Source organism: Carcharhinus amblyrhynchos, chromosome 16 (assembly GCF_965287045.1).
Source record: "Carcharhinus amblyrhynchos chromosome 16, sCarAmb.v2.hapA, whole genome shotgun sequence".
In the NCBI taxonomy this organism is placed as follows: domain Eukaryota; kingdom Metazoa; phylum Chordata; class Chondrichthyes; order Carcharhiniformes; family Carcharhinidae; genus Carcharhinus; species Carcharhinus amblyrhynchos.
The window spans coordinates 1188375-1205580 of record NC_137339.1 but is presented as its reverse complement, the minus strand read 5'-3'; the positions used below and the strand labels follow the sequence as shown (position 1 = coordinate 1205580).

At 48.6% G+C, this 17206-nt stretch overlaps 1 protein-coding gene and 1 pseudogene across 2 annotated transcripts in view; one reads left to right on the top strand and one right to left on the bottom strand.

Annotated features, from left to right (window-relative positions):
* The window catches only part of mtss1 (MTSS I-BAR domain containing 1), a 146776-nt gene that overhangs the window by 55974 nt on the left and 73596 nt on the right, over window positions 1-17206 (bottom strand). For both annotated transcript variants that reach the window (XM_080204552.1, XM_080204551.1), the window contains exons 4-6: window positions 7596-7680; window positions 7341-7432; window positions 3847-3921 (exon numbers count right to left, since the gene is read on the bottom strand). In XM_080204552.1, coding sequence (XP_080060678.1) covers window positions 3847-3921; window positions 7341-7432; window positions 7596-7680 — 252 coding nt within the window. The remainder of the gene's footprint in view (window positions 1-3846; window positions 3922-7340; window positions 7433-7595; window positions 7681-17206) is intronic.
* On the top strand, window positions 7710-8000 carry LOC145353762 (small nuclear ribonucleoprotein G pseudogene; annotated as a pseudogene).

The following is a 17206-nucleotide window of genomic DNA, read 5'->3' as shown; positions in this document are numbered from 1 at the left end:
AGGCAGGAGTGTTCCTTCCTGTTGGGGAACACTTCAGAGGTCACAGGCATTCGGCCTCCAATCTTCGAGCAAGCTTTCTCCAAGGTGGCCTTCACGACACATGGCAACGCAGAGTCGCTGAGCAGAAACCGATTGCTAAGTTCCATGCATATGAGGACGGCCTCAACCAGGATCATGTCACGCTATCTGTAATCCCCATGACTTGCCTGGGCTTGCAAAGTCTAACTGTCCTGGCAGGAGACAAAACACATCTCTTTAACCTGTCCTTAACCCTCTCTCCATTCACATGGACCTTTAAGACTTGATTACCTATAAAGACTCGCGTTCACAGAACATAGAACACTACAGCACAAACAGGCCCTTCGGCCCACAAGTTGCACCGATCACTTCTATACCTACCAAGCCATAGACCTATCTATAACTCTCAATTCCATTAAATCCTATGTACTCATCTAGAAGTCTTTTAAAAGACCCCAGCGAGTTTGCCTCCACCACCACCGACGGCAGCCGATTCCACTCACTCACCACCCTCTGAGTGAAAAACTTACCCGATATCTCCTCTGTACTTGCTCCCCTGCACCTTAAATCTGTGTCCTCTCGTAGCGACCATTTCAGCCCTGGGAAATAGCCTCCGAGAATCCACCCTATCTATTCCTCTCAACATTTTATAAACCTCTACCAGGTCGCCTCTCAACCTTCGTCTCTCCAGGGAGAAGAGTCCCAGCTCCCTCAACCTATCTTCATAAGGCATGCCTCCCAATCCAGGCAACATCCTTGTAAATCTCCTCTGCACCCTTTCAATAGCTTCCACATCCTTCCTGTAGTGAGGCGACCAGAACTGTGCACAGTACTCCAAATGGGGTCTGACAAGGGTCTTATAAAGTTGCAGCATTACCTCCCGACTCCTAAACTCAATCCCTCGATTAATGAAGGCCAGTACACCATACGCCTTCTTGACCACATCCTCCACTTGCGAGGCCGATTTAAAAGTCCTGTGGACCCGGACCCCAAGATCCCTCTGCTCTTCAACACAGCTAAGACTCCTACCCTTGATATTGTATTCCTTCATCCCATTGGTCCTGCCAAAATGGGCCACTACACATTTATCCGCGTTGACGTCCATCTGCCACTTCTCCGCCCAGTCTTGCATCCTATTTATGTCTTGCTGCAACTTCTGACATCCCTCCAGACTATCCACAACACCAACAACCTTCGTATTGTCGGCGAACTTACTAACCCATCCCTCCATTTCCTCATCCAGGTCATTTATGAAAATGACAAACAGCAAGGGTCCTAGAACAGATCCCTGGGGCACTTCACTGGTGACTGACCTCCCCCATCCACAACCGCTCTTCTGCTTTCTGCAGGCAAGCCAGTTCTGGATCACAAGGCCAAAGGCCCTTGGATCCCATGCCCTCTCACCTTCTCAAGAAGTCTCGCATGGGGGACCTTATCAAACGCCTTGCTGAAGTCCATGTAAAACACATCCACCGCTCTTCCTTCGTCAATGTGTTCAGTCACATTTTCAAAGAACTCAACTAGGCTTGTAAGGTACGACCTGCCCTTGACAAAGCCGTGCTGACTATTTCTGATCATTCTAAACTCTAAATGCTCATAAATCCTGCCCCTCAGAATCCTCTCCATCAACTTACCAATCACTGAGGTCAGACTCACCGGTCGGTAATTTCCCGGGCTATCCCTGTTCCCTTTCTCGAAAATAGGAACCACATCCGCAATCCTCCAAAACCTCTGCCGTCTCCATCGACGACGCAAAGATCATCGCCAAGGGCTTTGCAATCACTTCCCTCACCTCCCACAGTAACCTGGGGTACATCCCCATCCGGTCAAGGCAACTTATCTATCTTGATAGAATTTAAAAGTTCCAACACATCCTCTTTCTTAACATCCACATACTCAATCTTTTCAGACTGCCACAAACCTGTAGTACAACCTCCCAGATCACTTTCCACCGTGAATACCGAGGCAAAGTACTCATTAAGCACCTCTGCCATTTCTTCCGGTTCCACACAGACTTTTCCCCCTTCACCTTTTGTAGGTCCTATCCCTTCTCATCTCTTGACTCTTCACATATTTGTAGAAGGCCTTGGGATTCTCCTTAATCTTACCCACCAAGGCCTTCTCATGTCCCCTTCTGGTTCTCCTAATTTCCTTTTTAAGCTCCTTTCTACAAGCCTTATACTCCTCTAGATCCTTAACATCTCCTAGCTCCCTGAATCTTATGTACGCCTTTCTTTTCTTCCTGAATAGGTTCATCACAACCTTTGTGCACCACGGCTCCTGCGACCTACCAAAACCTCCTTGTCTCATCGGAACGTTGTTGTGCAGAGCTCCAGTCAAACATTCCTTGAAAATCCGCCACCTTCATTCAGTACTTTTCCCCAAGAACACCTCCTTCCAGTTTACTCGTCCAATTTTCTGCCTGATGTCTTCATATTTCCCAACCATTATTTTGTAATTGAGTTTGTGTCTTTATATGCCCTGTTTGTGAACAGAACTTCCACTCACCTGATGAAGGAGCAGTGCTCTGAAAGCTTGTGGTTTGTGCTACCAAATAAACCTGTTGACCTTAACCTGTTGTTGTAAGACTTCTCACAGGCGAGGTGCCAGAAGACTGGGGGGACTGCTAACATTGTCCCCTTATTAAAAAGGGGAGGTAGGGGCAGACAGGAAATTATAGGTCAATCAGAGAGGAACCTCAGTGGTGGGGGAGTTACTCGGAAGAATCCTGAGGGACAGGATGTGAAAGGAGCAGCAAGCAGTTAGGAAGGGAAATGGTATCTTGGCCTTCATTGCAAGAGGATTCGAGCACAGCAGCATTACTGCAGCAGTCTTACTGCAATGATACAGGGCCTTGGTGAGACAACAGCTGGAGTATTGTGCCCAGTTTTGGTTTCCTTACCTAAGAAAGGATATACTTGCCATGAGGGAGTGCACCAGACTGATTCCTGGGATAGCAGGAATTTCATACAAGGAGAGATTGGGCCTGTATTCACTGGAATTTGGAAGAATGAGGATCTAATTGAAACATGAAATTCTGACAGGGCTGGACAGACTGGATGTAGGGATGTCATTTCCTCTGGCTATGGGCAGAGTGAGCTGCAGTGGCCAAGTCACTGAATATATCCAAGAAACAAATAAATTTCTAGACTTGAGAGCTGTCCTGGGCTACAGGGAAAGTGCGTGAGTACAGTGTTGATATAGAGGATCAGCCATGATCGTATTAAACAGTGGAGAAGGTTCGAAGGGCTGAATGGTATAACTCCTGCTCCTATTTTCTCTGTGTCTGTATAATTTATTCTTTCGATTGGCTGTTGGCTATACTTTGGGCCCAGCTGGACAATTTTTATCATCCAAAATCATTAACCAATAACTGACAGGTGACAAATATTTTCGATTATTGGTACATAATAAACTCCATCTCAAACACACAGCACAATTTTAATTTCCTAAAGCAGTGAGAAAGGAGGAATGTCTGAACTAAACTGAGGACTATGTTTAATCAGTCCTGCAGAGCTCTCTAATGTTGAACGTTAGGTGGTATGTTAACCAATGGATAGTTAGTAACTGGCAGTTGGAAAGACAGGTGAGAGGGTGAGGGTAGTGTGGGAACAGAGATTAAGTGATCACTTTAATTGTTTCATTTTGCAATACTTCCTGGTTCTTGAGGGCTATATTCAGTTGCCTGGTTACTCATTGGTCCCTCCCTTGTTTATACTCGGTCCATAGACACAACAGCAGCAGATCTGAGTTAGCTCCACTCAAATCTTTCAAAGACCTGGGTTTAGTAAACGCAGATATTCCAACTCCAGATTAAGATTCACAAACCTTTCTTCACTTTCTTCTGCAGTTTCAGTGTATCAGATGACTTCTTCTTAATCTCCTGTCGAGCTTTCTTGTATTCTGCAAAAATTACCATTGGAGATACTGTTAACAGAAAGGGTTTTAAACAAATCTGACAGCAGCAGCAGTGGGATTTTGTTACACGTCATCAACAGGTTTGATGCTTTTTGACATTTCACGACCAGCCCTGTGATTTGTAACATTTACTGCATGTCACAATTTGTTCTCCAGACCACAAATTCTATGCCAAAATCCTGGGAGCAGCTTGAGTGAATCACCGGCCCAATCAATATCTTGGAACATGCACAGATTTGCATTTCATGAAAATGATATACAACACTGGGTAGGAAGGGACTGTGTGTGTGTGTGTGTGTATAAAAGAGTGGGCTAACTACAGATTCACTCCTTCAGCAATACCGGATCTGATCTCGGCTCGGGGGGCGGTGGGGGGGGAGACAGAGAGAGGCCTCTGTTTCTCCACCTCCCCTGACAGCGAGTTCCAGGCATCCACCACCCTCTTAAAAAAAAACTTGCCTCGTACATCTCCTTTAAACCTTGCCCCTCACACCTTAAACCTGTGCCTCCGAGTAATTGACTCTTCCACCCTGGGAAAAAGCTTCTGACTATCCACTCTGTCCATGCCCTTCATAATCTTGTAGACTTCTATCAGGTCGCCCCTCAACCTCCATCGTTCCAGTGAGAACAAACCAAGTTTCTCCAACCTCTCCTCATAGCTAATGCCCTTCATATCAGGCAACATCTTGGTAAATCTTTTCTGTATCCTCTCCAAAGCCTCCATATTCTTCTGGCAGTGTGGCGACCAGAATTGAACACTATATTCCAAGAGCGGCCTAACTAAGGTTCTATAAAACTGCAAAATAACTTGCCAATTTTTAAACTCAGTGCCCTGGCCGATGAAAGCAAGCATGCCGTATGCCTTCTTGACTACCTTCTCCACCTGCATTGCCACTTTCAGTGACCTGTGTACCTGTACACCCAGATCCCTCATCAAAACTCAAGGGTTCTGCCATTTACTGTATATTTCAGTCCATCTGCTCTGAGGAGAAACCAGATAGCCTTGTATTCTGGTCCTGGACACTTATGCATAGACACTGCATCACAACAACATTGTGTTGTACCTCTGACAACATGCATGGTTTCACTTGCAAGGTGAGGTTGGACCAGCTGGGATTGGTTTGCTTTGCTCCATGGAGAATGAGGGTGTACAGAATTTTGACAGGTTTAGGTAAGGTCGACCAAGGGAAAGTTACTCCCATTACCTGATGGCACTACAGGGGTATGGGGGGGATCCTTTTGTTTGTTTTTTTTTTACACGGTTAGTAATAACCTGGAACTCACTGCCTACAAGGGTGGAAGAGGCAACAATGAATGATTTTGAAAGGAAGCTGGATGGATGCTTGAGGGAAATAAAGATGCGAGAGTGCAGTAGGTGAATGGGACTGTGTGACTTTCTCTACAGACAGCAGGCACAAACACAATAGGCTGAATGGCCTCTTTCTGTATGTTATGATTCTATGACTTTAAAAGATAATGTGCTTCTTTTTCCTGTACGTACAGGTTTGCAGACTCATTGGTTATTTGGCTGGATTGTGAAGATTCATGAAAAATTGAAAGAATGAAAATGTCTCATATTGGGGAGAGCGAGAGCGGTGAGGTGGACCAGGGCGGGGGAGAGCGAGAGCGGTGAGGTGGACCAGGGCGGATGGAGAGCGAGAGCGGCGAGGTGGACCGGGGCGGGGGAGAGCGAGAGCGGTGAGGTGGACCGGGGCGGGGGAGAGCGAGAGCGGCGAGGTGGACCGGGGCAGGGGAGAGCGAGAGCGGTGAGGTGGACCGGGGCGGGGGAGAGCGAGAGCGGTGAGGTGGACCGGGGCGGGGGAGAGCGAGAGCGGTGAGGTGGACCGGGGCGGGGGAGAGCGAGAGCGGTGAGGTGGACCGGGGCGGGGGAGAGCGAGAGCGGCGAGGTGGACCAGGGCGGGGGAGAGCGAGAGCGGCGAGGTGGACCAGGGCGGGGGAGAGCGAGAGCGGCGAGGTGGACCGGGGCGGATGGAGAGCGAGAGCGGTGAGGTGGACCGGGGCGGGGGAGAGCGAGAGCGGCGAGGTGGACCGGGGCGGGGGAGAGCGAGAGCGGAGAGGTGGACCGGGGCGGGGGAGAGCGAGAGCGGAGAGGTGGACCGGGGCGGGGGAGAGCGAGAGCGGAGAGGTGGACCGGGGCGGGGGAGAGCGAGAGCGGAGAGGTGGACCGGGGCGGGGGAGAGCGAGAGCGGAGAGGTGGACCGGGGCGGGGGAGAGCGAGAGCGGTGAGGTGGACCGGGGCGGGGGAGAGCGAGAGCGGAGAGGTGGACCAGGGCGGGGGAGAGCGAGAGCGGTGAGGTGGACCGGGGCGGGGGAGAGCGAGAGCGGCGAGGTGGACCGGGGCGGATGGAGAGCGAGAGCGGCGAGGTGGACCGGGGCAGGGGAGAGCGAGAGCGGTGAGGTGGACCAGGGCGGATGGAGAGCGAGAGCGGTGAGGTGGACCGGGGCAGGGGAGAGCGAGAGCAGAGAGGTGGACCGGGGCGGGGGAGAGCGAGAGCGGTGAGGTGGACCAGGGCGGATGGAGAGCGAGAGCGGCGAGGTGGACCGGGGCGGGGGAGAGCGAGAGCGGAGAGGTGGACCGGGGCGGGGGAGAGCGAGAGCGGTGAGGTGGACCGGGGCGGGGGAGAGCGAGAGCGGTGAGGTGGACCGGGGCGGATGGAGAGCGAGAGCGGCGAGGTGGACCGGGGCGGGGGAGAGCGAGAGCGGAGAGGTGGACCGGGGCGGATGGAGAGCGAGAGCGGCGAGGTGGACCGGGGCGGGGGAGAGCGAGAGCGGAGAGGTGGACCGGGGCGGGGGAGAGCGAGAGCGGTGAGGTGGACCAGGGCGGGGGAGAGCGAGAGCGGTGAGGTGGACCGGGGCGGGGGAGAGCGAGAGCGCTGAGGTGGACCGGGGCGGGGGAGAGCGAGAGCGGCGAGGTGGACCAGGGCGGGGGAGAGCGAGAGCGCTGAGGTGGACCGGGGCGGGGGAGAGCGAGAGCGGTGAGGTGGACCGGGGCGGGGGAGAGCGAGAGCGGCGAGGTGGACCGGGGCGGGGGAGAGCGAGAGCGGTGAGGTGGACCGGGGCGGGGGAGAGCGAGAGCGGCGAGGCGGACCGGGGCGGGGGAGAGCGAGAGCGGTGAGGGGGACCGGGGCGGGGGAGAGCGAGAGCGGCGAGGCGGACCGGGGTGGATGGGGAGCTAGAGTGCCAGGACGGATAGCAAAGTGTGAAAATGCACGTGAGGTGGACGAGAACGATAAGCAGTGAGAATAGATCACAGCAGGAGAGAGTGCACCAGGACGGATAGAAGCGGGAGAGCATGCGCTGGGAAGGTTCACATTGGGAAAGGGTGAGAGTGCCAGGACGGATCAGAGCAGGAGTGTATGGGAGCGTCGGGATGGATCAGTTACCTTTGGCATGGTCTTTGTCCAATTGGTTAGCAATTTTCTTCCACTCCTCAATCCGACCCTCCAGAGGGTTTATCAGACTGTCTGTTAGCGCTCTGTCAGAGTAAAGAGAAAATAACTTAGCAAGTGATGGGGAGCGGAGAGTGTGTGCGCACCTCACAGAGACAGACAGGAAGAATATGAACGAGAGAATAAGATACAAGTGAGGTATAATAGAGTGAGTGAATGACAGAGGTTTACTTTAAGAAACAGACGTACGCAGTGAGCTGCCTGAGCCTCGATTCGATACTGCGATGTCTCATACACATCCTGGTCAGAGCTGAACCTATCTCCTTCGTAGCACCTGAAATAAAGAAAAAAAATTCAATTACAATGATTTTAATCATTCTCGCACAGTACTGAAGAGAAGAGGGGAAGGAAGAGAAAAAGCAAGTCCGCCCAACCGCAAGCTTGAGCGAAGCCCATAACCCCGAAGTCAACAGATTCATGGGCAAGAAAGGGTCACTAAAACAGAAAGCAGGGAGATGTGTGCAAGGCACTTTGCAACTTGCTGGTTTTGAATGAATCTACTGAGAAGGCATCTGTGAGCCAGCAAAACAACATTGGCTGGTGGCTTTCAGAGGGCACAGCATCATCTGGCTGGGAGCCTTACAACAAGTTTAGTGAAAACAGCTCTAGTCCTGAAAGCACAGCAAGAACACTGTCAACATAGACATCATTTGGAAACCTAGAATCCTGTCCTTGGTTTTTCTGGTGGAACGTGGCAGTTGGTTCATTTATTAATGAGATGCAGGCTGCTATTTTTGTGAATAGATTATTTTAACTTTTGGGACCTCTAGGGCTTTAAATATGTTTTTGTATTAAAAAAGAGGGAGCTTTACTCTGTATCTAACCCCGTGCTGTACCTGTCCTGGGAGTGTTTGATGGGGGGACAGTGTAGAGGGAGCTTTACTCTGTATCTAACCCTGTGCTGTACCTGTCCTGGGAGTGTTTGATGTGGGGACAGTGTAGAGGGAGCTTTATTCTGTATCTAACCCTACTTTAATCTGCCCTGGGAGTGTATATTTTATTAGTTAAATTGAATTTTTGCTGTTCTAAAAGGTTCCAGGTGTAATACATCAGCAAAGCGTTGTTGGTATAAAGCCCTGGCTGCAGTGCATTTACAAGAAGGATTATAATATTTGAGGAAAATCATTAAACCAGGAACTGCCAGAAATCAGGCAAGTCCAACAAATGCCCAAAGTTCCTGCATTGCACACAGACCGCCCAGCCCCACATTTCAGGTCTTTTCTGTTTCAAAGAACAAAGAAAATTCCAGCACAGGAACAGGCCCTTCAGCCCTCCAAGCCTGCACTGGCCATGCTGCCCCGACTGAACTAAAACCCCCTCCCCTTCCAGGGACCATACCCCTCTATTCCTATCCTATTCACGTACTTGTCAAGATGCCCCTTAAAAGTCATACCGTATCCGCTTCCACGACCTCCCCCGGCAACAAGTTCCAGCTTCTACAAGAATTGAGGTGACAAAAAAAGAAATTCACCAGGAAGCTTTGCGCTGAACCATCTCACACACTGAAACGTGTAAGCTGCTGCCAATAACTGGCTGGTTGGCTCAAACAAGCTTCACCTTGACTTCTGGAGTTGAAGGTGGGTGACTATGTACACACGGTTACTAAAAGCAGAGCAACTGAGTACCTGTCAGCTCTGCTCTATCACTATCCCAGGAGCTGGGGCACTCTTAGTTCATCCCATATTGTCACTGCAATGGTCTGTTCTGTGGCTTTGGTGTTTCAGCTGTGGTCCAATGGCTAACACACACACATCTCCAAATCAAACATCATAGATTCAGGTTCCACTCCAGAGAACTTACTGTCTAACCCAGGGTGATGGGGACAGGGACAATCCGTCAGGGTGTCAGTGGAGGTGGCTTGGGGAATGGGATGGTGCAAGCAAAGGGTGCGTTGAGAGGAAGAGAAAAGGGATGAGGGAGGGTTTGGTGGGAAGAGAAGGGTGCTAGGAGGGGAGTACGCTGGGAAAGGAATTCATCAGAGTGAAATTGTGACTGGGTTGGACAGACTGGATGCAGGAATGTGGTTTTCTCTGGCTGGGGGATTCGAGAACAAGTGGTCACAGTCTCAGGACACAGGTAGACCATTCAGGACCGAGATACGATAAGGATAGTGAATCTGTGGAATTCGCCAACACAGAAGACTGTAAAGGTAAATTCACGGAATATATTGAACAAAATAAATAGATTTCACTCATGATCATAATGAATAGAAGAATGGCCAACTCTTACTCCTATTTTCTATGTTTCAATGACACCCCAGTGCAGCGCTGAGGGAGCGCCGCACCGTCCAGAGGGCCAGCGCTGAGGGAGCGCCGCACCGTCCAGAGGGCCAACACCGCACCGTCCAGAGGGAGCGCCGCACCGTCCAGAGGGCCAGCGCCGAGGGAGCGCCGCACCGTCCAGAGGGCCAGCGCCGAGGGAGCGCCGCACCGTCCAGAGGGCCAGCGCCGAGGGAGCGCCGCACCGTCCAGAGGGCCAGCGCCGAGGGAGCGCCGCACCGTCCAGAGGGCCAGCGCCGAGGGAGCGCCGCACCGTCCAGAGGGCCAGCGCCGAGGGAGCGCCGCACCGTCCAGAGGGCCAGCGCCGAGGGAGCGCCGCACCGTCCAGAGGGCCAGCGCCGAGGGAGCGCCGCATCGTCCAGAGGGCCAGCGCCGAGGGAGCGCCGCACCATCAGAGGTGCTAGTATTTTTTGAAATCTGAACCCTGTCAGGTGAATGTCAAAGATCCCATGGTAGGATCTGAAAGAAAAATCAGGGAAGTGCTTTTCAGTGATCCAGCCAAGATTTGTCTTGCAAGCAACATCACAAGAGCAGATGATATGGTCCCAATGTCCTTTTTGGGACTTTGCTAACTTTGAACAGTAACCGCACTGTGAAGGTTGATTTAATTAGCTAATAAGGTGTTTTGTGAAATCCTGAAGAAGTGAAAGATGCTAAAATTACCAGAGAAGAGTGCAAAAAGAGAACTGTCACTGCAAACAAGAGCCAGCGAGATACCGCCCAGGGAGAATTATCCCAGAATCACAATCAGCCAACCCCAGCCAAACACATTACTGATTTCAACAGGGCTAGCTTTGCAGTGGAAACTCCATGTTGGGGGGTTTCAGCCTGCTCTGTCTGCCAGTGCCTCTAGCAACATGAGTTCACAATGTCGCTGCATCATCTTGTGTGTATGAAGGAGAGATAAACAGGGCCATTTTTCCCACAGGTGAAAACCAGAGCTTCATTCTGACAGCATGTTCCCTCTGCCAGCTCCAGTTTACTGCTGAGACACAGAAGCCTGTCCACACATCAGTGTGAAACTGCTGCAGGACACCCCATCCCTTGGCCCAGTAGCCTCACTCACTAACAGATTGCCCCATTTTTTTCACCCCATATCTCAATAGGGCCAATCTCAATAGGAAGTTCCATTCTGCAGAGACTGAACTTGCAAACAAGTATTTGTTAAATTGAGAAAAACACAGGAAGAGCCCAGGGAGTGATGAGCATTCAGAGTCAGTGTTGGAGCATATAGAGGCTGAGCTGAGCTCTGAAATCATGCAGATTGAAGGAATGAGAAGAATAGAAAAGGCAACGGGACAAAAAGGAGAACGGAATCATTCAGCTCAACAAACGTTCCGGTGAGAGGTAGCGAGGGAGAGGGTAGAGGAAGGTGTCAGAGTGAGGCTGGTGGTGGTGGTGGGGAATGACCAGTTTGTGTGAAGCTGGGGGAGGGGGGTGACCAGTTAGTGTGAAGGTCTGAGCAACCCGAAGTAAGGAGGTTTGACCACAGCATGGGTATATAATGGCGACACAAACAGTCAGTGACTGGCACCACTTTGTAGATGAAACATGGACTGAATTCCTGTTTACAGGGACTGTTTGTCCTTCCTGACTCTTCCAGGATCCAATGGCTCCGCAGAGAACTCCTGCGCCATAGCCAAATTCAGTGAATGTGAGTTACTGCTATGAGCAGTCAATGAATCAAACCCTAGCTGAGCAGAGGTGCGGAGGAAATATTTACTGAAGTGTGGTTTGATTATTTAACATTTGGATCAGTATCTGAGGAAGGCTGATGCTGAATATTTTCCAGGACTATATCCACTCTCACAAAGAAGCTGATTAATGCTGGATTCTGTTACAGGAGATGCAAACTCTTCCAATACTTCAAACATGTGACTGAATAATAACCAGCCAGGGCAGAGAATGCTGAGAGAAATTATGAAATATTAGAGGTTGGGAGATAAATATGGACCAGCATACTCTGGAACATTCCTTGATCTTCTTTGAAATCCTACCTTGAAAGGGCAAACAGGTCCTTGGAATAATGTGTCATTTAAACAACAGTCAGTGGCTGAGGGAGTGCCGCACTTTCAGAGGATCAGCACTGAAGCAGTGAGGGACCCTCTGACAGTGTGGCACTCCCTCAGTGCTGACCCTCTGTTAGTAGGAGCCTCCCAAGTTACATCCTCTAACAATTCCAGGTGACTGCTGCCAATTCCCAACTTGCATTTACCCTGTTCACTAACCTACACTGGCTTCCGCTAGAGCAACACCTCAATTTAGCTCTTTTAACACTGTGTTCAAATCCCCTCTCCCCTCAGAACTCACCCCTTCCAATCTTGAATCTTTTTCACCGCCCCCGAAGATTTCTGCACTCTTCCAATCCTAGTCCACTTCCTTTGTCCCACTATTTGTGGCCATGCCTTCAGCTCCCAAGAATCAAATTCAATCTCCCTCCTCCTTTTCAGATGCCTCCTAACACTTCTCTTTTTGACCAAGCTTTTGGTCATGGGATCAAATGTCCCTTATTTAGTTTGATGTCAGCTCCTGTGAAGTTTCCCAACGTGGAAAGTTCGACATAAATAAAGAGTTGTTGTTGAAACTGGAAATGGAGTCAGGCTGAGAAGACGTATACTCATTTTCATTTTAGTTCCATCTTCATTTGAAAGTTTTTTTTAAAAACTTGTTCACGGGATGTGGGATCTATTCTCATAGATGAGTTTGATGTGATTCATCAAGAGCAATGTGGAGAATTATGCAGTGGTATTATAACCCAGCCCATCCCAAAGTTTAATGAGGACTAATCTTAGAGAAAAGGTATATCCTGATGTACATCAACTTCACTATGAGGTGTTCTGCCACTGCATGCATGCAGAATATATGTTACTATAGCAACAAAACATTGCTCGTAGGTTGATTTACCCCAACACTGCCACTCCCTGAAATATTAATGTAAATTTCCAACGAAAAGCAAACAACTCCTGATGCAACTGAAGTAATTCACTCCAAATGCCACAGAGCTGACTGTCCAGGATGGTATATTAATGTCTCAATAGATCTGTACAGACCGCTCCGTTGTGCTTTAACCTCTCATCAATCAACTAGAGATTGGGAGGAAGGAGTGGAAACCAACCATTACACTGACTTTAACCTGCATCCAAATGAAATATCACCCAGCAGAGTATCAAGGAATCAGGATGGGGTTAACACAGTTTAACTGTCACTCCACACACACAGCCTGCCCATGGCACTCACCTGATGAGGGAGCAGTGCTTCAAAAGCTCGTGCTACCAAATAAACCTGGTGTTATGAGACTACCTACTGTGCCTACATCTCCATATCACTGCAAGCCAAAGGGATTTGGTTGAGAGTCTTTAATGTTTTGGTACACAGCTGAGTTTTGAGCTGGGGAACAAGGCTCAAGAATTGTTCCCATTTGGATGAATAAAACATGAAGGGAGGAGTCAAATCTGACCGAGTGATTTGACAGATCAATCTCAGGATCAGATAGAAAAAAGCAATGCTGAAACCTTCACAATTTGATTCTGTTTTCCTGATTCCCGAGCATTGTGGCTACTTTTAACAGCAAAAATTTAAAGAACTTAACTTGCCACTGCTGCTGTTGTCTCTGGTCAGGTCTGCCCTGTCCCACTGCATCCCCCGCTCCTTTATCCCACACGTTGTCAGGGTGACATGGGTAATATCACTGGCAGGAATATAACTGGTATGCAGCGTCATACAGCAATGGATGTCACCAGTAAGGCTGGGGGGAGGGGGGGAGGGGGAGGGGACACATCTTCTGGTCTCAAAATGCAAACTGCCATCATTGCAACAAATTGAACCAGTTCAAAGGCCCAATGCCCCATCCAGTTCCTGCAAGTCCAAATGCAAGGGGAATCTCTGGGCTATAAGACACGAGTGTGGGCTACAGTTCATCACCAATCAGGGTTCATCGGCTGCTGGCAATGGTCTGGAAAGCTAATAACTCTGGAACAGCTTCTGAGCAACAGGCTGCAATGAGGGCCATCTTCCTGGAGGTCAGAAAAATTCAGAGGCTTTTGGCCAGTAGAGTGACAGAGAGAAGCTAACAACGTGGAGGGCGTTCACACCCGATTCTTAAATAATTTAGGGATCGCTGATTCAACTGGGAATGTTCCTAGAGAAGCTAGTGACTAGGATTCCATGTAAAGGGCATAGATTCTTTGTGCCGTGTAGCTTGCTCCCAGAACCAGTTGTGTTCATCTACTTCTTGTGCTTATAATTTCTTCTTGAAATCACACAATGTTTTGGTGTCAAATACATTCTGTGGGAGTGAATTCCACACATTCACTATTCTCTGGGTGAAGAAATTTCTCCTCACCTCAGTTCTAAAAGGTTTACCCCTTATCCTCAAACTATGACCTCTAATTCTGGATTCCCCCACAGTTGGAACGTTCTTTCTGAATCTACCTGTCTAACCCTGTTAGAATTTTACACGTTTCTATTAGATCTCCTCTCACTCTTCCAAATTCCAGTGAATATAATCCTAACTGACTTTCCTCATAAGACAGACCTGCCAACCCAGGAATCAGCCTAGTAAACTTCACTGTGCTCTCTCTATAGGAAGGGCATCCTTCCTCAGATAAAGACCCCAAAACTGTACACAATATTCCAGGTGTAGCCTCACCAATGCCCTATAACATTACAGCAAAACATCCCAATTCCTACACTCAAATCCTCTCGCTATGAAGGCCAACATACCATTTGCCTCCTTTACTGCCTGCTGTATCAGCATGTTTACTTTCAGTGACTGATGCAAGAGGACTCCAAGGTCTCGTTGAGTATCCACCTCTCGCAATTTACACCCATTCAAGTAATAACGTCTTCCTATTATTGCTACCAAAGTAGATAACTTCACATTTATCCACATTATACTGCATCTGCCATGCAGGTGCCCCCACACACAGTCCACATCACACTGAAGCATCTCTGTATCCTCCTCACGTTCACCCTCTCACCCAACTTTTTATTATCTGCAAATCTGGAGACAATACGTACAGTTCTCTCTTCCAAATCATTAAGATATGTGAACAGTTGGGGTCCTAGCACAGATCCCTGCAGAACCCCACTAGTCACTGACTGCTAATCAGAAGAAGGCCTGTTTATGCCAACTTCCTACCTGCTAACCAGCTTTCTATCCATCTCAAGACATTATCTGCAATCCCATGTGCTTTAAATATACATAGTAATTTGTTACGTGAAATCTTAGAGAAAAGTGACCAACTTTTACAGATATACCATAGAATCATTCTTCTGGTTGTAATACAGCTTGGTATGGCTCCTGCTCTACCCAAGGAATTACAAAAGGTCGTGAATGTAGCCCAATCCATCGTGCAAACCAGCCTTCCGTCCATTGACTCTGTCTACATTTCCTGCTGCCTCAGCAAAGTGGCCAGCATAATTAAGGACCCCACGCACCCCAGAGATTCTCTCTTCCACCTTCTTCCATTGGGGAAAAAAAATACGGAAGGCTGAGGTCACGTACCAACTGACTCGAGAACAGCTTCTTCCCTGCTGCTGTCAGATTTTTGCATTAAGCTGATTTTTCTCTACACTCTAGCTATGACTGTAACACTACATTCTGCACTCTTTCGTTTCTTTCTCTATGAACAGTATGTTTTGTCTGTATAGCACGCAAGAAACAATACTTTTCACTGTATGTTAATACATGTGACAATAATAAATCAAATCAAAAATCTTGTTGAAAGCCTTCTGAAAGTTTAAATAAACCACATCTACTGGTTCTCCTCAGTCAACTCTACTAGTTACACCCTCAAAAAATTCCAATAGATTCACCAAGCATGATTTCCCTTTTGTAAATCCATGTTGATTTTGTCTGATTAAACCACTGTCTTCCAAATGCTAAGTTATGAAATCCTTGATAATGAACTCCAGCAACTTCCTGAGTACCAGTGGTTGGCTCATTGGTCTATAGTTCCCTGTTTTCTCTCTACCTCCCTTTTTGAATATTGGGTTTACATTAGCCACCCTCTAATCTATAGGAACCAGTCAAGAGTCCAAAGAATTTTGGAAAATAACCATCCTGTTTCCAGGGCCAGTTCCTTAAATACTCTGGGATGAAGATTATCAAGACCTGGAGACCTATCCACCTTCAATTTCCCCAAAACCGTTTCCCTACTAATGCTGATTTCCTTCAGCTCCTCACTAAAACTTGTTTCTCTCAGCACTTCTGGCACATAATTCATGTCTTCCTTTGTGAAGACTGAAGCAAATTTACAAGTATGATTTCGAGAAGAAATTAAGATCTAGCTCTTGGGGCTAAAGGATCAAGGGATATGGGGAGGGGTGTGAAATCAGGATACTGAATTCGATGATCAGCCAAGATATATGGTGGAGCAGCTCAAAAGGTCAAATGACCTACTCCTGCTTCTAGTTTCTATGTATCAGGTGCTCTGCAGGACAAAAGTAATCAGAACAAGACTCAGAGCTGGGAATTCAAACTCCAGCTAACATTATGGGCAGGGAGACACAGGCCCAGGGAGATAATTGTTCCATGGCCCAGATATTGATTCCTCCCACAGCACCGCCCCAGATCAAGCAAGAAGCTACCAACAAGCTTCACATTCAGCACCAAACTTCAAGTCCAGCCCTACTCAAGAAGCTCAACACCACCCAGGACAAAGCAGCCCGCTTGTTTGGCACCCATCAACAGCCTTAAACATTCACTCCCTCCACCACTGACACAAAGGGGTCATCTACAAGATGCACTGCAGGAACTCACCAAGACTCCTTTGACAGCATCTTTCAAATCTGCTACTTCAGGGACCCAGAAAGACAAGGGCAGCAGGTACATGGGAACACCACCACCTGTAAGTTCGCCTGCAAGTTATTCAGCACCTTCCTTGAAACTATATCGCCGTTCCTTCTGTCGTTGGGTCAAAATCCTGAAATGCACTCCCTCACAGAACTATAGGTGTACCTACATCATATGGACTGCAGTGGTTCAAGGCAGCAGCTCACCACCACCTTCGAGGTCAATGGGGAAATGGGCAATAAACGCTGGCCTAGCCAGTGACATACACACCCCATGAGAGAACTGCCTGGCCCAGCCCAGGCAAGCAGTCTTGTGAAGATCTTTAAATCCCTCTGACATGAGTTGACCACCAAGTAGCTAATGAGGAAACAGCGAGCAGGGAAAACTTCTGGAAATCACATTGACATATCCAGTGGCATGGTCTGAAGCAGTGCTGGGCTTGGATTCAGCCCTGGAGCAATCAGAATGCCCAAACAGGCCAGAGGACAGGTCACTCGGTAACCCATGGCAACAGGGAAATCATCCTTTGAGAAAGGTGATAACTGAATTGACAGAAAGTTGTAAATACACAATGGAGTCGTTTGCATTTTATGTCACGATCTAATCAACAACATTTCCATACTGCAGAGCGTTGGCTCGAATCCACGTTTTTTTTTAAACGTTAACATTTATGCTCGAGCATTCCTTTAAACTCAGCACAGGGAAATTATGTTAGTAAAACAGAA